This window comes from Miniopterus natalensis, chromosome 10 (genome assembly GCF_054644295.1).
Source record: "Miniopterus natalensis isolate mMinNat1 chromosome 10, mMinNat1.hap1, whole genome shotgun sequence".
NCBI lineage: Eukaryota > Metazoa > Chordata > Mammalia > Chiroptera > Miniopteridae > Miniopterus > Miniopterus natalensis.
In genome coordinates, this window is record NC_142090.1 from 9,249,522 (window position 1) to 9,271,833 (window position 22,312).

The following is a 22,312-nucleotide window of genomic DNA, read 5'->3' on the forward strand; positions in this document are numbered from 1 at the left end:
AAAAGAATTCTGCAGAGCTTGTGGTTGATCCTAAACGGCGCTCTGGTGGAATATACTATATATTTAATGTTACTCAACGAGTGGATAAACAGGCTTTGATTGAAAATGGTGTAAAAGCCCCATAGACATTTTCTGTACACTCTTTTGGAAATGTATCATTTAGAAGTGGGCTAACTAGAAATTATCTTTGCACTACTTATGAAATATAAACTTGATAAAATGATAATGATTACCATTAAAATTTTATGGATATTGTTTCGTATGCCAATGAAGAAAATTTTTCTAGTATCTTTTCACCCCCCAGGGGCATCAAAATATCATGTTGTACAGGTTAATCAAGGGTTACACAGATTAACTCTTTTCTGGGTGTTTAAAAATATCCATTCAGATGCGTATTTCTAATCTTCACATATTTTTGACACTTTTTTAGTATATTCTATAATTTTATTATATCATGTACATAATGTGATATGTAAGGCAGATACAGCATTCTGTTAGGTATGGAAATTAATTCTTCCTTTGACTTCTTGAGTACAAAAAAAAAAAGATCTGTAGCTTCTATCAGATACTCATTTTTCAGCAGAAGTGTGTGTCCAAAGGATTTTAGGAAGTGCGAGGGTTGGAACCTCTGAAACTAAGGTGTTCATGGTTGTGCTCCCTTTAATACTGTTACTGGCCCCTGAGTGATAATCTATTTCACACTTACCAAACCGAAATTAAACCTTATATACTGATAAAAACGGTGCCACTGTTTTCCTTATAATTCCTTCCCTCAAGCTTTGATAGAATTCAGTGAAATTGAATTCAATTTAATTTTTTTTTTTTTTTTAATCATAGTTGAACCCTCACTTGGGTCGGGCCTGCAGTTTCACCAGAGTCCGATCTTCCGGGAGATAGTCTTGGAGTGGTGAAATGCAAAGGAAGGACGCTCAGATGTGAGGCAACTTTCCAGTTCATCTAGTTGTGAAATGAAAAATTATGAAGAAACAAAGCAGAAGAACTAAATGAGCCAATCTTTTAATAAATGACTTTTTTTTTTTTAATGTTGTGAGTTAAGACCTCAGGAAAATCATGAAGATTTTTAGCTTTTTTTTTTTTTTTTTTTTTTTTAAGGTGGAAAAAATTAGTCTCAACCCTAGAAAAATGAATTTCTCATTAAACCATTAAGACAAAGAGGAACATAGAGTCACCCAGGTTTGAACGGCTGGGTCGGGATCTGGTTTTTTCACTTATCACAGGAGCCTAAACCCATCACTGACTTCCTGGCTTTCCCACTGGGACCCTGTGAGAAGGGAAGTGGAGAGGGTGCTCTTAGCAATTAAATCGGCATAACCAGGGTGATTCCAGACAGCCCCCAACAAAATCGATGTGTGCTTACTGCATCCATGAAACATCTGGCACCCTGGCCCGTGTGGCTTGCTTGGTTGGGCACCGAAAGGTCGCTGGTTCAGTTCCTGGTCAGGACACATGCCCCAGTTGAAGGCTGGATCTCCGGTAGGGGGCTTGCAGGAGGCAGCCACTCGATGTTCCGCTCTCACATTGATGTTTCTCTCGTCTCCCTTCCTCTCTCTCTCTAAAAATAAACTATTCTTTACAAAAAAAAAAATCCGGGCCCAGAGCCTTGTACATACTAGATGCTCAAGATTTTAAAATCCAGGGACTCATGAGACTCCTGAGCAATTGGGCTTGAACTCCAGTGTGATAGCATTTTATGGACATAAGTGGCATCTATGATAAAGTCTAGAAGGCAAATGCTTTAAAATTAGTACTTGGAAATGCAGACTTACGTGCATGGTTTTTAAAAATGCGAAATGAGCATTTGAATAAAGTAGCCAAAAGAAGGTCAGTTGCCTTCATTGCCTTTAGCATACAGGCTATTAAAATGCGCCCTAAGTAACTGGGGAAACTGGATTTGTTTGGTACAAAAGATACAGTCTATTGTCTTTGTGGTAATAAGAAAGAAATGACTTCTTATAAATAATGGGCTTGAATTCTGCTAAGTAAAGGATATATTTTAATGTCAATGTTATAGGAGCTGTTTTTCATTTGCCATATGCAAGGAGGAATATATTGCATGCGGTTGTATAAGTTGTCTTAAATTATAATAAATTTCTTTTTAAATGCTTTTTACTGATCATTTTTATAACATCCGCATAAACTTGTATCAGTAACATAAAAAAGCGTGTAAGGCCCCAGTGTATATCTGATATTCAGGGTTATGATTTTGACCTGTGTCAAACGTGAGCAGCAAGGCAACATGCAGCCTTTTAGAGGCTTTAGTTCTAAATCGTGGTGATTTGCTGAGTGAAAATGAGGACATCTTGTCAGGTGTTACCTTGGGAGGCTCTTGAAGCTTTTGTGGCCCGATCTGGGTCTGGTGACCCCTGTAGGAAGCAAGTCTGAGGATCTCAGGTTTCTCCTGCAGTGATTCCCTGGGTTCTCCCCCCCACACACGTGCTCCCAACGAGCCCCAAACCCACCCTCACGGTTGGATTGTAATAGCCTCCCAGTCTTCCAGCAAAACCCACTGTCTTCCAAGAGCCCAATAGGAAGGGCAGAGATGACCTACAAGACAATGGAGATTTTGTCATAGGACTAGATTGAAAATGTGCATTAAGCCCCCCTGCCTTTTCAAAGAAGAAAATGGACACGTAAGGAGGGAAGCAGGCCTTGAAGAGTTCAGAGGTCAACACAGACCGAAATGAGAGTGGGAAACAGAAAGATGCCCCTTCTGATGGCCAGCTTGACTCACCGAGAGCTAAACTGATGGGAGGGGGGCGGGGGGGGGGGGGCGGGATGTTCTAGAAAGTTACTCGCAAGGAGCAGTGTTTGGAAATAAGTTTGGTTGTTGCCCTAAGATTATTTTAGGATTAAGCTATGCAGCCACCAGCAGTGTTTTATTCCTTATAAGCTATTTTAGAGACTTAAAAAAAATAATAATAATTGTAGTAGTAATAATTTGCTGCCCAGACCAAAGGGCCTCTGCTACAGAATAGTGGTAATGGGGCTGTATCACCAAACTTCAGTCATTAGAGAAGTGAGTTCTGGGATTTGATATGCAGCACGGTGACTCTAGTTAACAACACTGTACTAATACTTGGAAGTTGCTGAGAGTACATCTTAAATGTTCTTACCACCCAAAAACACAAAAAAAGTAATTTTGTGAGGTGATGGATGTGTTAACTAACCTTATCATGGTCATCATTTCACAATATATATATGTGTGTAAATACACACCCATCACCACACTGTACACCTTAAACTTACACAGTGTCAAATGCCAATTGCATCTCAGTCAAGCTGGAAAAAAATCAGGCTGTATCGGAATTGCGTCCAGTTCTTGGAATGGTAGCTGCTGACCTTCTAGAAGGAGCAGCAGGACCACACCAGGCCAGGCCAGAGTCTGAGGCAACCGGCCTGGTGAAGGGCACTTGTAGCCATGCAGGTCTCCTCTCTGATCCTGGCACCTGCCACCGGAGGTAGCCAACGATGATTTCCACAATTTTATGACCCTTGGCTGTCATCCCAATAAGTCATAAGCCAGCTTCTTCCCGTCTGTAAAATTCCACTTCTACACCCTGTCCTTTCCACCAGAATCTTTTTGAAACAGTGAAAATAGAGCCGCATCGCGTTTATGTAACATCAGCATATTTCGGCTGCTGCCAAACCTGACCGACACCCTCGCCCCCCAAAGTGCTTGAGGTTTGAGGGGCAAGGGGCAAGCTGGATACCAAAGGGTAAAGAAGGTGCTTCTTTGCTCTGCCCCTTCAGTGGGTAAGTTACTAAAAGCCACGGGGTTGGTCATTTCTGTGCTGTATACAACACCTAGAACCATGCCCTGGCCAGCGTGGCTCAGCAGTTAGCGCACTGGCCCGTGGACAGAAGGGTCATCGACTCGATTCCCAGTTGAGGGCATGTACCCGGGTTGCAGGTTGGATCCCTGGCCCGGGTCAGGGTGCGTGTGGGAGGCAACCAGTCCATGTTTCTCTCCCCCCCTCCCTTTCACTCTCTCTAAAAAAACCCAACGTCTAGAACCATATGGATATTTAATACTGATAAATAGAGAAAAAACATTCAGTGTTATTATAGAATTAGGGGGAGGTTGACTGGAACAAAAAGAGCAGTGGGAAGAAACAGGTAAAGTACAGATTGTGAGTAGTCTTGTCAGCAGAAGGATGTACAGAGCTGTGTGGTCATATCACACGTATTGGAGCTCGGGACCCAAACAAGAAAGGAGGCCTCTGTCAGATCTAGGGGCACAGGCTCAAGGTGGGTTCAGAGCAGGTGCTGGGAACTCAGAGCGTGTCCAGGCTGAAGTACAGACAGAACCTGAATGCTGACCCGGGACAGGAGCCACCCAGCCTTTCCCTTGGTTTTTTAAAAAGTCTTGGTTAGGATGAGACAGTTTTGGCAGGTTTTTCTGTGCTTTTCAGAGTGAGGCCATGTTCGCTAAGTGCTTGTGACTCTGTAGCCAGAGAACTAAGCTCTCTTGGAGGCCAGGCCAGTTAGGTACTTTATTCCATCACCTGAGTGCCCACCATGTGTAATAAATTCAGCTTCGTCCTGGGGAAAACACAAAGAAGTATGAGGTATAAACTGTAGTTCTCACCCCCAGAATACAGCCTGGAACACCACCGGAATGTGCGAAAAGTTGAACAGCACAAAAGATAAGTGACTCGGTTCACTAAGGCAAGAGGTCTTGCAAGGCAGAAATACAGTTTGTGACCAAATGGAGAGTTGGGAGTGATCACTGTGGCTTGGAGAGATCTGGGAAGGGGAGGGATCTGAATTGTCTTTGGATAAGTTGAGGGAAACGGCGAAGGCATGCCAGATGGAGGAACGCGGTAAGGGTGTGGGGGTAGAAAGTTTGAGAGACATTCTAGAAACAGAGAAACAGCTTCGTTAGAGCTGAAGGTTGAGGAAGGTTAACCGTTGGAGATGAAGCCAGCAAGGTAGTTGAAATAACAATGTGATGATGTTGAGTTAAAAGGTCCTCAACTTTATCTTCTAGACACTAAGAGGTCATTGAAAGTTTTTGGGCAGAGGAGTGACCAGCTTAAAAATACTCCAGGAAAGTTAATCTGGTGGCAGAATATGGGCAAATTAGAGGAAGAAAAAATTGCTCGGGTAGACCAGATGTCTGTGTTTGCTTTAGTCCTACTAGAAGGTGATAAATGTTTTAGCTACAAGGTGGCAATAAACAGAAGTAAAGAGATGGCTACAAGGAAAGAAGGAAAGAGTAATAACACCGAGCACCTTCTTGTCCATGGAGGCAAAGAAGGGTCCTCAAAGGTAAATGCACAGTTTTGGAACCAAGCGACTAGAAGAATATTTTAGGAACAGAAATGGGGATGCTGGGTTGGTTGGAGGGCGAGGTGGCTACGTTTTTAGGAAAAGCTAATGAGCTGAGCTTTGGATGATAGTCTTTGCTGTGGCGGGAGGCACAAGGGGAGCCGGGCCTGTGATACACGGGGGTGTCGCCTGCATAGAAACAACAGTTTTACCCGTTTGCGTGGATGATGTCGTCTAGAGAGAGGAGAGTCACAATGTTGGGAATGCCAACATTTTTAAGGAGGAAGCGGAGAGGAAACCACCCCGCACCCGGTGTGCAGTCAGACACTGGGGAGGACGTTAGGGATTCGCGGAGACCAGATAAGAGCACCGAGGAGGAAGTTGTGGCGGCTGCCAGATGCTGCAGAGGGGTCACCGAGAAAGACCGGGGCCAGAAAGGCCGCTGGGCTGGGCAGGAAGTCGGCTGCCTTCCAGAACAGTCTAGTAGTGGGGGGGGTGCATTAAGGAGCCAGCCTGGAAGAGCCGGGGCCGTAACCACTGGTTAAGGCGAGAAGACGGACGAGTAAAAGCGGAGGGTATGGCTGTCGCTCCTCCTGCCTTCCAGGCTGGGAGTTCGTGTGTGACACACACGGAGGCAGAAGACGAAGATTTAAGTCATTGACTCACTTGGCAAAACTTTATTAAATGCTGCTGAGGACCTGGATCCAATTAACAGGGAGGAACGAAAGCTGTAGGCTAAAGAGAGGACAGTGGAGGGAACGGGTTTCAAGGTAAAACGGAAAGGATGGGTCATGAGAATGGGGGGCTCGTAGTGTCGGGAAGGGTATGAAATGGAGGGTGAAGGTGGAAAGCGAGATGCCGAGTCAGCCCGGCCGGCGGGGCTCAGCGGCGGAGCATCGGCCTAGGACCCAGGAGATCGCGGTTCGAGTCCCACTCAGGGCACAGGCCCGGGTTGCAGGGTGATCCCCAGCAGGGGGCGTGCGGGAGGCAGCCGAGCAATGACTCTCTCATCATTGATGTTTCTCTCTCTCCTCCTCTCTCTTCCTCTCTCTGAAATCAATAAAGATACATTTAAAAAAACAACAACAACAAACTGCTGATTTCGGCTTCTGGACAAAGTGGAAGGTGGCGGGCGGCCTGCTGAGAGAGGGTGGGCTGGGGTGATGGGCGATGGAGCTGGGGATGGGGGTGAAAATGTTAAATACCACTTTGGGGGATGCGAGGGGGTCCGAGCGTCGGACAGTAGGGTGGCTACACAGCGGTGCTTCACGGGAGCCGCTTTCCCTGTGCTCCTCTGAGAGGAGTTCATGACCTGCAGCTTGAGATGGGCACTGTGTGTGTCTACCTTGGCCTCACATTGTCGTATTTTCCCTAATACATTTTCTATGAATTTTTTTTATTTCTGGTATCACCGTAATTATAAATTGCACAACTGTTCCAGAGTTATGCTCTTATAGATTCCCGAGGTTATCTAAATTGTGGGTGAGGCGTTGGCATAAAATAATACTTTCTAGGTGCATTAATTTCTTGATATATGCATTTCACAGAAAAAGTTAGTTGAATAAAAATCATGAATTGTACTACCTACTTCCCCCAAAAGGCTGACATAATGTTTTAGACTATCTAAATGAAAACGTCAGCCCAGCTGCTTACCTACCCAGCCCTACAGAGTTCATTTAAGAGTAATTTAAGAACAAGACTCAACGGGTAATTATGGGTCACCCAGAAGCTAGCAGATCATGAGTGGCTCCGTGATTGTACCTATTTGGGAAGATGTTTCTTCCAGCAACTGAACCAGACGGTCAGAGTCTGTGACAAGAAGTAGCTGACCATGCGGGACAACATATATAACAATTACATAGCAGTTACCCGGGCCACCTGGTACAGTCTTCAGTTTTAGCGGGATTGCGACCCAGTGCAGATTGAGGAGGAAATTAATGTTTCTGTCACAAACATTATTTCTAAAACATAAATAAAGTCCTGACATCCCAATTCTGTATCTCAGTCTTAAATTTATTCCTGACTCTACAAGCCTCCCCCCCCCGATGGTGCAGGGGGAGCACCGAGCTGCTTGGCCTCACACACTGAGCAACCAGAATGTGCTTCTGGGTGGCATAGATTCACTTTTCCAACCTTGCTTAAGTGGGAGGCAAATATTCTGGAGTCCCCCAGCCACCGGCCTGAGCTAAAATGCATCCGCTGAGTTTATTCATGCCGTGGCGACTAACATATTCATTCTTCCCTCTCTTTTTCTTGTAGGTATGGCCTCACATGTGCAAGTTTTCTCCCCTCACACCCTTCAATCAAGTGCCTTCTGTAGTGTGAAGAAATTGAAAGTAGAGCCGAGTTCCAACTGGGACATGACTGGGTACGGCTCCCACAGCAAAGTGTATAGCCAGAGCAAGCACGGGCCACCGTCTCAGCCAGCCACCACAACCGTCAGCACCTCCTTGCCGATCCCGAACCCCAGCCTACCTTACGAGCAGACCATCATCTTCCCGGGAAGCGCCGGGCACATTGTCGTCACATCAGCAAGCAGCACTTCTGTCACTGGGCAGGTCCTCGGCGGACCACATAACCTGATGCGTCGCAGCACTGTGAGCCTTCTTGATACCTACCAAAAATGCGGACTCAAGCGCAAGAGTGAGGAGATTGAGAACACGAGCAGCGTGCAGATCATCGAAGAGCATCCACCCATGATTCAGAACAATGCCAGCGGGGCCACTGTAGCCACTGCCACCACCTCGACTGCCACCTCTAAAAACAGTGGCTCCAACAGCGAAGGTGATTACCAGCTCGTCCAGCATGAGGTGCTGTGCTCCATGACCAACACCTACGAGGTTTTAGAGTTCCTGGGCCGAGGGACGTTCGGGCAAGTCGTCAAGTGCTGGAAAAGGGGCACCAATGAAATCGTGGCCATCAAGATCCTCAAGAACCACCCGTCGTACGCCCGCCAAGGTCAGATCGAGGTGAGCATCCTGGCCCGCCTGAGCACGGAGAGCGCTGACGACTACAACTTTGTCCGGGCCTACGAGTGCTTCCAGCACAAGAATCACACGTGCCTGGTCTTCGAGATGCTGGAGCAGAACCTCTATGACTTTCTGAAGCAGAACAAGTTCAGCCCGTTGCCCCTCAAGTACATCCGCCCCGTCCTCCAGCAGGTCGCCACAGCCCTGATGAAACTAAAGAGCCTGGGTCTTATCCACGCCGACCTCAAACCAGAGAACATCATGCTGGTGGATCCGTCCAGACAGCCGTACAGAGTGAAGGTCATCGACTTCGGTTCAGCCAGTCACGTGTCCAAGGCTGTGTGTTCCACCTACTTGCAGTCCAGGTATTACAGGTAAGACGTTGGCGCCGAGACGGGAGATGCTGGCTGCCTGATGGCATCCACAGAGAATGTGCGGTCAGTCACCGTCGGGGGGGCCATTCCGTGCCTGCAGTTGCTGCCTCCCAGTGATTGGAATTTAGTCGGGAAATGAGGATGTGCGCACTTGGGAATGGCGAGTAGAAGCCGTGTAAGAAGGGAGCCAGTGAGGGTCTTGGTGCACGTGTTCAGAGTTGGAAGGGACCCCTGGGGGCCGGGGCAGAGAGCAGAAGCAGAGCAGGGGGTTCGGTCCTCGGGGATCCAGACACGGGCCGAGGAGAGAGGGGCACACGCACTACTGAAGTCGCTGTGGCAAAAACGCACAGGACTCCCATAGGAGACGAGGAGGACCTCGGCCTGGCCAGCACAGAGGATCTGTGGGGAGTGGGAGCTGTGATTGAAAGGATCGGTTAGGACAGGCCTGCTGGCGTCTTAAGTACCAGACTGAGGTTGCAACCATATCCTTAACCGTGGGGCCGGCAGAGGGGAGCAGGGCGAGACGTGGTGCTCCGGGGAAGGGGGCGTTCCCTGGGCCGCTGCCTCCAGGCCGTGGCCCGAGCTGCGGGTGAAGGAGGCAGAGGCAAGAGGGGCGGGCTTTTCCCACTTCGTCACCCTGAGCTGCTGTTGAGTGAACAGATACTCGCTTTATTTGAGTTACTGAAAATCGAGCGTGGCAACCTGGAAAAAGACTTCTTAAAACTCCACTTACAAGGCAGCGCACACTGAGAGCCGAACTTGGTGAACCGATAAGTTGACTTTGGGATCCTCAAGCCTCTCGTCTTCTCACCCTGTGCCCAGGTGACACTTCCCGCCCCCGTCCCAGAAGATGGGCGCTCAGTTTTACTTTGCTTTTATATCTGCCCCCGGTGTCCTGGTACCCAGGACCCCCCACTCAGGAAATCTGAGGGGGCAGGAGGAACATCTCAAGGGTGGTGAAGGCTTGCTTGCTGACACTCCCAGGGCTCTCCTTAGCTGTCCTCTCTCTGTCCCGCTTCCCTCCCAAGACCCTCCCTCTGGGCGCAATACCCCCCCCCCGCCTTTAACCCTTAAATGACTGTTGCCTGACAGTCTGAGGAGAATAAGCTCTCCCTTATGGTCTCTTTGGCCAAAAAAAGTCCTCATGGTCCCCCCATACCCCATCATGTCCAGCTCTGGTTTCAAGGACACAGTCAGCCTGAGAGCCAGCCCAGCCTTCCTGCTTGAAAGGATGCTTCGTCTCTGAATCGGTCACCGCATCCTGTTCCTCCCCATGCCTCGGGCCTCCTCTGAACCCCGGAGTAGCTTGCTGCCACCCAGAGCAATCGGGTGATTCGGGACAGTCTCCAGCTCTGTCTGTGTCAGACCTGGCTGTGCGGGACAGCCAAGTCCAGGCCACGGTTATCAAGTTGATTTTCCCGACTGCCATGCTTCTTATGGGACAGGGGATGGGGCGAGGTGGGCGCTTCAGTTGTCCATTGTTAATCCAAGAAGGAAGACGCTTTCAGCTACATCGTAAGAGAATGTGCCTGGGGTAGAGGTGTCCTTATGCTGTGGACCCACACAGACACAGGGCTTGGTCTCCCAGGGTCCCCTGCATCTGAGCTGGGTGCATTTCCCCCGGGACCTCTCACTTTCAAAGGGGAGAACACTTACATGTCCCTCCCTGTTTTAAATGGGATGGTGTTAAGAGTCTCGTCCCTGCCTAGTGATGTGGAAACAGTGATGTAAAGAGATGATCCTGTCGCAGCCTGGGGTACATGGACAGGTAGGTGGGGGTAGGCGGAGTGAACTATTTCCCTACCTGTTAGGCATTTGCTTGGCCGAGGTTGGGGCATCTTGCTGTAGGTATTCTGACAGGAAGCCTGTTTGTGTGCTTTTCAGGAAGCAGGTGCCGTTTTAGTTTTTTAAGTCTGGTGTATGGGTGTGCCCTTCCAACTTGAAGGTCAGTTACAGAGTTCAGTGTCATCACCCTGGTGCTCAAGCTTTATTATGCATAGAATCACCTGGAGAGCTTGTTAAAAACAGATTTCTGCCAAGGTCCTGCCCCACACCCAGGCACCAGAATCTCCAGAGAGTGTCCCCTAAGAAAGTCTCCTTGCATGCACACATACATGCACACTCACACACACACACGCACATATGCACGCACCCCATGTACACACACGCGCGCATGCACATGCATGGAATTGGAGGTGAGATGGCCTTGCTTAGACCCACTGTTTGAGAAACACTGCTCAGGGGAGAAAGGGATTTTCTTAATGGTGTCACCTTCCAGATGTTTTTACCCTAAGGATTGGAGTTGTAGGGAATCCTGTTTGTCAGCTCACCTTGGAATTACATTGACTCTGTAGATTGCTTTGGGTAGTATGGACATTTTAATGATGTTAATTCTTCCAATCCATGAACATGGTATATTCTTCCGCTTGTTATGCTTCAGCACTGGGCCCAGGCATCCATCTCTGTCTTCTCCACCAATTACATGTGCGGCATCCACAGATGGAAAGGGAATAAAGGGGAAAGGCCATTTGGGGCAAATTTAAGGGCTAGAGGCTCAGAATTCAGAGTTGAACTTTGGTTTTTCAGGAGGTGGGGATCTGACCTAAAAGCTAACAATACTGAATCTTGCCCTCACCTACCCTCCTTTTTAATCTGGCTGGCCTGCCCGCGAGAGGCGGGAGGTGGGAGATAGGCTGGGCCCTGAGAGGAAACCCGAGCAGGGGAGGTGCCTGAGGGCCTGAAGTAGTAGTTTGTCAGAAACAGTGGAGGGAGGTGGAGGTGAACTCCTGGTCCTTGTTTCCTGTGTTTGTGCTCAAGAGATGTTGTAGATACCATTTCCCATGGCTCCTCTGTGGAATGAGGGAAAGACTAACTGGCCGAATGAATGAATGAATGAATGATCCCAGTGGCCTCATATGTTTACAGCTCAGCTCACACTGTCACACACCAGAAACCCTCACATGTTTCATACAAGTCCTTCTTCTGTTCACCAAAACTTCGGGCATATGGCACCTGGCGTCTCAGGACCGTAGTTCCTGTGCACCCCCACCATCAGCCTCTTGGGGAGCACACACATCTCACCAAAAATGTTCATTCCCATCTTTCCACCTGTGAGATTTCAATTTACAACCTAAAGACAGCTGACTTGGCATTTCACAGATATGGTCCCTGAAATCAGCCAGCATCTGGCATCTGTCATTCCCACTTTCCCTTTACAGAAGATTAGACATGACTCTCCAGCACGGAGCAGGGGTTGCCTTGACTAGGAACCTTGAGGGTGTGGAGACATTGCCCTCATCCGGGCCTCTGACCTCTTACCTGCTCTTCTGTTTTCGAGACTTCATGGACACGCTAGACTTGTGCCCTGTAACCTTGTCTCTATACTTATGAGCTGAACGAACAAAGATCTCCTGCAGAGAAAGGGGCTGACCATGCACTGCTCCCCCTGTGCCTGGCACACAGTACGTGCTCAGTAAATGATTTTTACTACTCCTGTTATCACTGTTATTAGTCTTATCACCATCACTGTATGTGGCAGAGGGCCTGGGTTTGAATTCCACATCGGTTGCTATATAGCTGTGTGACTTTATTAGGCAAGTTCTCAAACCTCTCTGAGGCTCTTTGTTCTTTTCTCTTATAAGAGAAACAACCCCTAGAACAGCGGTTCCTAGGGTTGTTATAAGGACTCAGGGAGCCAGGCACGTGTGTGTGACTCACCCGTGTGCGCCTTGCCTGACACACAGCTTCTGTACCATTAACAACCATCGCGCTTCCCCGGGCTCCTTGCACAGCCTCTGGTTTACCTTTTCTTTTATTTGGCCTGGTATCATCATTAGCTGTCAACACCCCAGCGTCCCCGAGCTTCTTGGGGTCGTGCTTCATTTCTTTTTCATCTCTCTAGCCGCGTGCAGGCCCAGCACTGTGCTTCACGTTCAGTAGGTGCTTTGTTAAGGAGGGCCCGCATGTCTGGACTGTGCTCAGTGGGTTTCCTCCAGTGTCAGGAAGGGACCAGGTCCGGCCCAGCAGTGAAGGGGTTAACATCTAGGAGAGTGACCTGTCTTCCCTGGGTTGGGGGAGCGATGTGGGGAGAAAGGCAGGTGCACACTTTTTGACTTGAGGGCCTGGGTGTCACCGTCCTGTAGCAGCTGGCACACGTGGAGTTGAGCTGTGAAGTCTGCACTCTCTGCGTCGGGCACAGAGGTCTCAGGAGAGGGGGAGACCGTGCCCTGGAAGCCTCCTGGAGGTACACTGCGTCTGACACCGGCCATGACTTCCCGTGTCCCCATCTCTCCACATCTGAAGAGTCGAGCCAGGACAGAGTGATACTGAAGGCCCTCTGCCAAGACTCCCCTGAAAGCAGCGTGTGTGTGGGGGGGTGGGGGGGTGTGGCATGGGTGTGTGTTGGTGTGTATTTTATATATGATGTATGAGTGTGTTGGTATGTGTGTGGCATGGGTGTGTGTTGGTGTTCATGTGTGTTGGTGTGTATTTTGTGTGATGTGTTTGTGTGTGTGGCATGGGTGTGTTAAGTGTGTGTTGAGTGTGTTGTATATGTGATGTTTGTGCTGGTGTGGGTGTGCTGGGCGTGCACATTTGGAGACAGCAGGTAGACTGGCCCATAAGCTCCCCGTATTTGGATCCCCTCCCGGTCCTGATTCATGTGGCTGGGGAAGTGTACTCTCCGGGTCACAGCCTTATTTATGTAAATATTGACCATAAAGAGGGTTTTGGCCAGAACATGAGGTACAGACGGTTGCTGCCACTTCTTTGTCATCTGGCGACCTCTGGGGAAGGAGTCCTCTCCTCTTCATAAATTAGAACCTATATTGGCAAGTAAAAATGAGTGAGAACCCCCAGAATATAAATAGACCTGGCACCAAGTCAGGTGTTCTCTCTCGGGAAAGTCAAACGTTCACCCTGAGCGGCAGCCGGGTGATCTTGGGGAGAGGGGACTGCTCTGTGTCCTGATCGTGGCTGTGCTACCACAAACCTCTGCATCGCCCGAAACTCATAAAACTTACATCAGAAAATTAAGTTAGCCCTGGCCAGTGTGGCTCAGTTGGTAGGAGCGTTGCCTGCGCACCAAAAGGTCGCTGGTTCGGTTCCCAGGTTGCAGGCTCAGACCCTGGGTGGGGTGAATACAGGAGGCAGCCAATCGATGTTTCTCTCTCCCTCTTTCCTTCTCCCTTCCTCTCTCTCTAAAGTCAATAAAAACATATTTTTAAAAAATAAATCCACGGTGTTCTTATCTTGAAAAAATTAAATTAAAAAAATTTTTTTTTTAATTTGAAATCTGTGTACCCCTAAAGACCTCTAAGGAAACTGTTGATCATATGAAACCCTTCAACCTTATCTTGCCTAGTTTTTCTTCCTGTTTTTGTTTGTTGTGTTGCATTTGGGTAAAAGAGATATCTTTGTTCATCCTGTAACAGGATAGCCAGCAGGGTAACAATCATTTCTGGAAGCAGCCCGGCAGGGGAACCAAAGAAAACCAGTCTGGGGAGTCAACAGCTGCCCACGGCGGAAGCCCTGCTATCAGGCAGTTGCTTTATTTTATGTGCTGTTTCATTGTGTAGGTCACGGACTTGTCCTCCAGAAGTTAGGGACAGCGACCACGAGAAGCAGAGCTGTGACGAACTGCGGCCGCTGGTATGCCAGGACTTCGGGAGTCCAGGAAGGGAATTAAGTCTGTGGAATCTGGCCCGCCAGCCTTTTTGTGCCTGCAAGGCCCTGCCCTTGGCTCTTAGGTTATTCCGGCCACGGCCAGCGCACTCATGTGGGAGACAAGATGGTTCTCCCTAAAATCCTTTTTCTGAAACCAGCCTTTCCCTGCAGCAAGCCTCCCGTCTGAGGGGCTTTTCGTGGTTATCACAGAGAAGTAGCTGGTTTGCAGGAATGCGTTATTTTGGGTGCACGGGGGTATATTGTGTATGTTCTAAGTAGCGGGCCATGGAGGGGGCCCCTGCCCCCGCAGCCATCCCAGGCCTGATGAAGCCGGTTCCCAGCAGAACAACCTAGGCCGTGCATCCCAATAACTGGGCTGTGGCCCAAAGCCACATGCTGGGCACAGGGCCACCTTCCTCCCTTTCCCTCCTCACTGATAGGAGCTTCTCACTTGTTTCCTTAAAAGAAGGAAGACGGTCCTCAGCATGTGAATGTCACTCACTCTGTCCTCTGCTGATCAGAGCAGCCAGCGTAAGACGCGGGCGTTCTGTGACTCTCCTTTGCAGATCTGAGCTCATGGCCGCCTCACCCCTGTGGCCTTGCCACCCACCCCGCCCATCACGCTACGCAGGCTGCGCTCACTGCATTCATTCCAGGGAGCCTTGAGACTGCACATCCTTGCTCTTAAATGTTCCCTCTTCCGTCTCAGGAGACACTCCCTGAAGCCCCTCCCTTGACTCTGTGCTCCTTCCTCTGTCCCTGTCCTGGCTCCCACATCCCTGTCCTAACCTGGAGTTCAAAGTCCTGTTCTGCAGGTCCCAGCCTTCCCCTCACCCCACGTGGCCTCAGCACCCAGCCCACTCTGCTCCTTGGCTTAGGATGCCTCCCCCACCCTTGGTCCACTCAGCCCCCCAAGCCCAGCCCTATGCCACTCAAGTGCCCACATTGCCACAACCAGAAGTGATTTCTTCAACATATTTGGACTTCGTGTAATCTTGTTAGTCACTCGTTCATCCATATGATTTCCACGGAAATCCTGCACTTCCTGGGGCTGGGGTCTGGCTCTTAGACCCTGTGAAAGAACCAGGGCTGCGGTCAGCAATCGGTTTTACCGTGAGCTGGAATGACTGGCCGCCACCAGCTTAGTCCAGAGAAGGGACGTGGAGACTGAGGCCTGGGTCTCAGCATCGCCAGCTGTGTGACTTGGGATGCGCCTTCGAACGTCCCAAAGGTGCCATTTCCTCAGCTCACTGGGTGAGATCACCTTCAACGCCAGGACCTTGGGAACCGCGAAGGTCTGTGTGAGTCTGAAGCACGTGTTTCGCGTCATATAACTAGCGGGGACTATAAATATATTATCATTTCTTACCGTGGCCTGCCGGCCCCTCTTTTCTATGTCTGGCTTTTATTCTTTCTTCTCTCCCCTCCACCCGTTTGTATTCCCAAGGCTGTCCCAAGCCGATCCAGGTGGACACATCAGCAGTAGATGAGATGTCCCCAGACAACGCCAAACTTAGACACCGGGGGACTCCGTGAAGCGGAATTCCAGCTTTCTGAACATCGCCAGTCCATTGCTTTACTGTCATATGTCGGCTGCCCCTGCGAGAAATGTGTTCTTGTGTGGCTCCCAGTTCGGGGCCATGCAGATCAAAGTGAGGTTGCTGCCGGCGTTGACAGAGACAGTAAAGTTGGAGGTACATTTTCCTCTGAGAAATGCGCCAGTAACATTTTTCCCAACTTTTTACGTGTATCTCGTGTCATGGTTTGTGTAGAAGGCACATGTCTTCGCCTCACTGCTTTGTTTTATCCGCCGTGTTCCGCAAGTGATGTCACACACCTACCACGTGTGTGACGCTGCAGACTCCCCAGGGACACCACCCCCGCTTTGGGGGAAGGTGCGGCGGCTTCTTCGGAGAGAACGGCCCTGTGGGCACAGCCCTTTGGGAGAAAAGCACCAAAGAAATTAGCAGAGGTGAAGGGGAATGTCTAGAAAATCTCACGTGAGAAACAAATTAAGAAAGATCATTTATAGGCCCACGTGGGTGGGAGGTTTAACTGTAGCAATGCAGGTTTCAGAGATCAAATGCATACTCACCCACGAGAAATAGCTATTTAGAAAGTTGGGTGCATAACCCCCTATGTGAACTAAGCACAGTTTGTATTTGCCCGGGCCTTTGGTTACTATGGTGACACCTTCTGAGTGTTCCAGGAACATGGCTTTACGTGACTATCACCGTAATTCTGAGGGTACATCCCACAGCATCTCGCTGTGTGCTCAGTGCCTTGCCGGGAATCGCCCACTTGCCAGGAGTGCAGCCTGTGTGTCCCACTCTGCCCAGGAGACCTCTGTCCCCCAGAGGAAAGCTGGGGACATTGAGGACCCTGGGCTGAGGTGAAATCCCATCTGGACAGGCCCAGGAATGTGGTTGATCTAAGCAGTCACCCATCTGTCCTCCTGCCCTCCCACCCTCATATGGAGGGTATCCTGTCCCCTGGAGAGCGCCTGAGTCATGATTCGTCCCCCCTCCTCTTGGGAGTCCTGTGCTGCTTCTGCACGGATACCGGATTTGCGTACTACTCAGTTTTGCATGTTGCTCCCTCCCTGTCCCGGCGGAAGAGAAACATGATGTCCTTGACGTGCTGGACAGCACTGTGCTTGCACCGCCTCTGAAGCGAACGAGGCCCGGCGAGCCCTGGCCGTGTGGGTGCACAGCCACAGTGGGTGCACAGCCACGGTGGGTGCACAGCCACAGTGCGCACACGCATCGCCCTCGGGCTGCGGCCATGACGGATTCAGGCGCCCGTTCTCCTTGACCCCAAGAGCTTACCCCTAAAAACGTAAACGGGATGGATGCGGGTGACTGCCGTGCCGGGGGAGAGCAGTCGGTTCATAAGCTCACTGAAGCTCGGGGGCTGCAGGCTGTCGTGCTGGGAAGGCCCACCGGGCACGTGGCGCAGGGGGCCCCGTGATGGGCGCATCCTGCCCGCCCAGGCCCTGCCCTGCGCTCTGCCCTGTGCCCGAGCCGAGCTGCTCCGGGATAACAGCTGTGCGCAGAGCCGACCGCTCCCTGAGGAAGGGGTGCATCCCAGCCCGGCTCGGGCGTGCTCTCCAGGTGCGGGAGCGGGAGAGGCCTGTGCATATTCATGGGTCCTGCTTTCCGTCGAGCAGGACTCACCACACTTAAATGCTTTCCATTTTCCCTGCACAGCGTGAGAATTGCTGCATGTGTTTTGCCACAGAAATTGAACATTTCTGAGGAAACATGACAACATTGCCTTTCGTAGCAGGAGGGAGGGGAGCTTCTGCAGGAGACGTGCCCCCCGCAGCCCTCGGGAAATGAGATGGGGCCTTGGGATGGCGAGAGAGGTGGGGGATTCTGGCTCTTCGTGTCTCCCTGCTGCCCACATACTCCCTGCATGGACAGAGTCGGGCACCTTCGTCCTTAAGGCAGGACATTGGCTCTGATGGAGGTGGGCTGCGGGCTCAGTGGCCTTTTTCATTGTTTTTCGTATTACACCGCCCTTCAGGGTCTCACTCAGGTTTCATTTCCCTGTTCATCAGTATTGGCCACTCTGCTATCCATGCATCTCTCCCTCTCCCTCGTCTGCTCTTGACCTTGCTGCATTTAAGATCTGTGTTTTATGCTCCCTTGCATTTGACGGGCTTTTGTAATTGTGTCCTGGGTTTTAGTCCCAGGCAACCAGCTGGATTGTCAGTGTCCTCCGTGCTTCTCTGGTGGTTAACATATTCTCCATACTCAATGGTTGGTGGGGTTTGAGGATTAGAGATTTCACAAGGCCTGTGAAAGGGAAGCTATTCTATAAACCCCCTAAGCTTTTTATGAGCCACAAAGGTCAGCATTAATGAAAATTATTTCAGGAATTTTTTTTTTCTTCATAAATTAGCTTAGAGGAACTTTTTCAGGAACCTTCATGCATCGCTGGTGGGGATGTAAAATGGTGCAACCACCTGTGGGAAAACAGTAGTGTAGTGGTTCCTCAAAAAGTTAAACATAAAATTACCATATGACCCAGCAATTCCACTCATAGGCGTATACCCAAAAGAATTGAAAACGGACTCAGATACTTGTGCATTTACAGCAGCACTATTCGCAGTAGTCAAAAGATGGAAACAGCTCAAATGTCCATCAGTGGATGAGTATTTAACAAATTGTGGTATGTCCATACAATGGAATATTAGTCAGCCATAAAGAGGAATGAAGTACTGATACATGCTACAATGTAGTACATTCAGAACATCGTGCTGAGCGAAAGAAGCCAGACACAAAAGGTGACGTGTTGTATGATTCTCTTTATATGGAATATCCAGAACAGCTGAATCCATGCAGATAAAATGCATATTGGTAGTTGGTGGGCAGAGAAGAGGGAGGAATGGGGTGGAATTGCCAAGTGGGGAAGGATTTTATTCAGAGCGAGGGAAGTGTTTTGGGACTAAATGCAGGTGGTGGTTGCATAACAATGCGAAGGTACCGAATGCCACAGAATAGTTTGCTTTAAATGTGAATTTCACCCCAATAAATTTTACAAAGAAAAAAGAACTTTTTCAGGCTGAGAAGTTGGCATGGGATGAGATTTCCCTGGGCACTGAGTTGGGAGGCCCTTTTTGCTTTGTTTGTAATGGGACCTAGAATTGTTTAAAATGCCAGCTAGAGCTTGAGTAGCTCTGAGAGCTGTATTTGTGTAGTAGCTATAGGAGCTGACTTAAAAATCCCTACAGAAGCAAAATTTTTAGGATGATTTATACTTTCCTGGTGCTAGGCTAAAATTCTAACGTAATTTTTCCCTGGATTTGGGAAGAAAGGACCAGCTTTATCCTCACTTTCTCTGAGGCCCCAGGTATGTAAAAGTGAAGGTTGTGTTGCTCTGACGAGCATGATAACACCTGAAGAATAGGTGCAGTGTGTGCAATGAGCCAGGAGTTCCCAGAGCCCGGCCAGCTGCCTCAGTGGCAAAATGTGCTCTCCCCCTCCTCCTGCCTGCCCTCTGTCTCTATGTCTTATAAGGGAGACTAATCTTGGAGGGGGTGGGGGAGACCTTTGTTTATATTATTTTAATATTCCTAAAGTTTATGGTATAGTTGTTATCAGAGTTGGCAAAGCTGAAATAAAATTCAGCAACTTACTGTGTGTTCTTGGGCAAGTTACTTGACCTTTCTGATCCCTACATCAGAGGTAATCACACTGTCTTATAAAAACATGAAGATCAAATGAAATTCACACATGCAGTGCCTGGCCCATGGAAATGCACAGAAACATTAACCTCTCCGAAGAGGAAAATGCTGTGAAAGTATGTCACCTGTAGAGTGTCACCTCCTGGGAGAGGCCGAGTGTTCCTTGCAATCTCAAGTTTGACTCTCCCCTCCCCCATTTCACCCTTACATCTGGGCCCCTCTGTGTCACACCCTTTCTTTGCAGCCCCGGTTAGAGGAAGTACCCGGGTGGTGGTGGGGTTTTTTTTTTCATCAACCATCTTCTCTAATTAACTCTGCGTTTCCCTTCCTCCACCCCTGGATTGCCACATAGACAATTACACTTGATCCCCACAGGCCTTTGGATGAGAAAAATTTGCATATTGCCACATGTGTATTTGCGAATTGGCTTTTTCCCCCTATTATCAACAAAACCAGCCCAAGGTCAACAAACTTTACATGACCGTGGCTTTCCAGGTGCCTGTTCCTTGCCTTGGCGCCTGTGGGCCTGCAGCGCACTCTCCCCTCTGGCCGGTTCTCCCAGCTCTTAAACATCCACAGGACGTCTGCTCGTCCCCTAATCCTGATTCGTTAGTACTCCTCTCTCCCCCTTCACTCAGGACACATGTATGGACACCTGTCATGAGCAAGGCAGTGCACCCCAAGGAATCCAAACGTGAGGGAAATTAGCAGCCACTGTGATCAAAGTTAAACTGTGTTAAGTGAGACAAGATTTCCTTAAACTCTGTATTTGTAGCCATTTTATTTCCCAGTCATGATTTGGGGTCATTTGTCCAGAACATTTCTTGCAGGGTGTAATTCGTGACTATTTGTGATTTTCCTCTCGGGGGTGTGTTCTGTGGCCTCCTGGAAGCTTGTGACCAGCTGTTTGTCCTGTACATTGTTCAGCAGCACAGCCCTGGTGTGTTCTGGTCCTTCGCTTTCCTCTGGCCTCTTGGAAAACTTCTTAATGTCTGTCCTCAAGCTCACCTCTGTCCCTCTCCGCATCACAAGCACAGGAGCCTTTCTCCCTGGAGCACTGACGTCCAGCCATTGGGTCGGCCTATCTGCCCCATTTCTGGTTGGGGTGGCCCCAGGACGAGGGGGCGTGGTGAACCCCCAAGGCCACCCCGCTAGCCGGGGACGAAGGGCGGCTCCCGACCTCTCGGAGGCCGCAAGGCTGTGTCTCGGCCTCCGCCCTGGCCCCGGCCCCGCCCGCTGCAGTGGCACTTGGATGGCGAGGGCCGCTGGGCCTGAGCACCGGCCGCAGGCCGCCGCCGCCTCTAATGATGGAGCGCCCGCTGCGCCTGCCAGTGGGAGACAGTATGAATATTAATGCGCCGTATTTCACTTTTATTACTTTTTTATCGGGTTTTCATGGAGACAGTGCTTGTGAGTGAAGTCCATGCACCGAGCTGTAGACAAGTGTTTTGTTTTCTTGACAGAATGGCCGGCCTCGCAGCCAGGGCCAGGGTGCGCGTAGGAGCCCCTGGCTAGGAGACGAACCGGCCGCCGGGGCGGGGCCGTAGAAAGTGGGGTGAGCCTGGAACTTTTTATGTTGTCCCTGTCACCCAAGGCAGGTAGATGCCATCGTTCAGCAGTTTTGCAGGGAGTCCCTCCGGGGCCTGCGCCCGCCCCACTAGGGACGCCCAGGCCAGGGTTGGCTGGGAGTTTTGCCGCCTCCCCCCGCCCTGCGCCACCAGGCTCTCATCGGTCACCTTCTCTGCTCATCCAGCATCTTTCCACCAAACCGAAACGGACGCTGCCTCCCCCATTCTCGCTTTTCACCGTCTGTCTCTGATCTTGAGTGACCATGGACGGAACTGGAAGGCGCGGGAATGACTGAGCCAGCAGGTCACAGTGGACGTGTCCGGACCACTGAACCCTGGCACGTGGCCCTTTAGACCCGGGTACATCAGATCAGAGTTCCCGTGGGCTCCAGAGGCAGCAGGCGGTCCTGCTTGGGGGGGTCGCCTGTGGAGCTCTGCAGTTATCTCTGTGGTGGAGATGGGGTGTTTCTCACGGGGCCAGGCGACGGAGCCTCAACTCGTCACACAGGTGGTGGCTCGCGGAGCGTGTGAGAGCGTGTGTCTCTGGGAGAGCGGAGCGTGGCTGTGTGAGAGTTGTAGGGGAATGGATTTATTTGTTTCCTGAGTCAGGAAGATCAAATGAATTTCGGGTAACTCGAAATTAAAGTCTGTTTCAGCCGGGTCAAAAGAGACACCTGAGAAACCCAAAGGTAGTGCGCAGTGCTCTTAGACTAAACCATTCAGGGTTATTTATTAAATAGGGGGAAAGTATGTTCCTGCTTTTTCAATTCCAGATTTTTTCTCAGTTTAGAAATGTTTCAAGGAAAGGCCACACTCCTTAAGCACATAGAAGTTGCTCATTTGGGGGGTTAGTTGGGTTATGGCTCCTTTCACGTCTTCAGTCCACAGCAAGCGTCTATTGAGTGTCTCCTGTGCACTGATTCAGCACCTCAGCACTCTGATGAACGCAGGTGTTTTTGTTAATGTTTGTATGTGTCACACGATCCTGGAGATAAAGGATATCCTATGTGTTTGAGTTTTCCCAGTCATGACATGTACCCATTTCAAGACCATGTTTTAAATGTTGTCATTTTTCTGGACAGAAATCGAACAAGAACTGACCATCACACCCAGAGCCTTCTGATTCAGAGTAGAAGACAAAGGGAGATGGCCCTGACATTTCATAAGCTCCTGCTAAAGGCCACGGGCCACATTTAATCCTCGTGACAACCGTCATTATCCCCACTTAGTAGATGAGAAACCTGAGTCTCGGAA

General features: G+C 49.8%; 1 protein-coding gene across 1 annotated transcript in view; it reads left to right on the plus strand.

The window, feature by feature from the left end:
* HIPK2 (homeodomain interacting protein kinase 2) overlaps positions 1-22,312 on the plus strand; it is a 150,431-nt gene that overhangs the window by 45,670 nt on the left and 82,449 nt on the right. Inside the window, exon 2 of the mRNA XM_087820984.1 lies at positions 7,552-8,635. Coding sequence (XP_087677110.1) covers positions 7,552-8,635 — 1,084 coding nt within the window. The remainder of the gene's footprint in view (positions 1-7,551; positions 8,636-22,312) is intronic.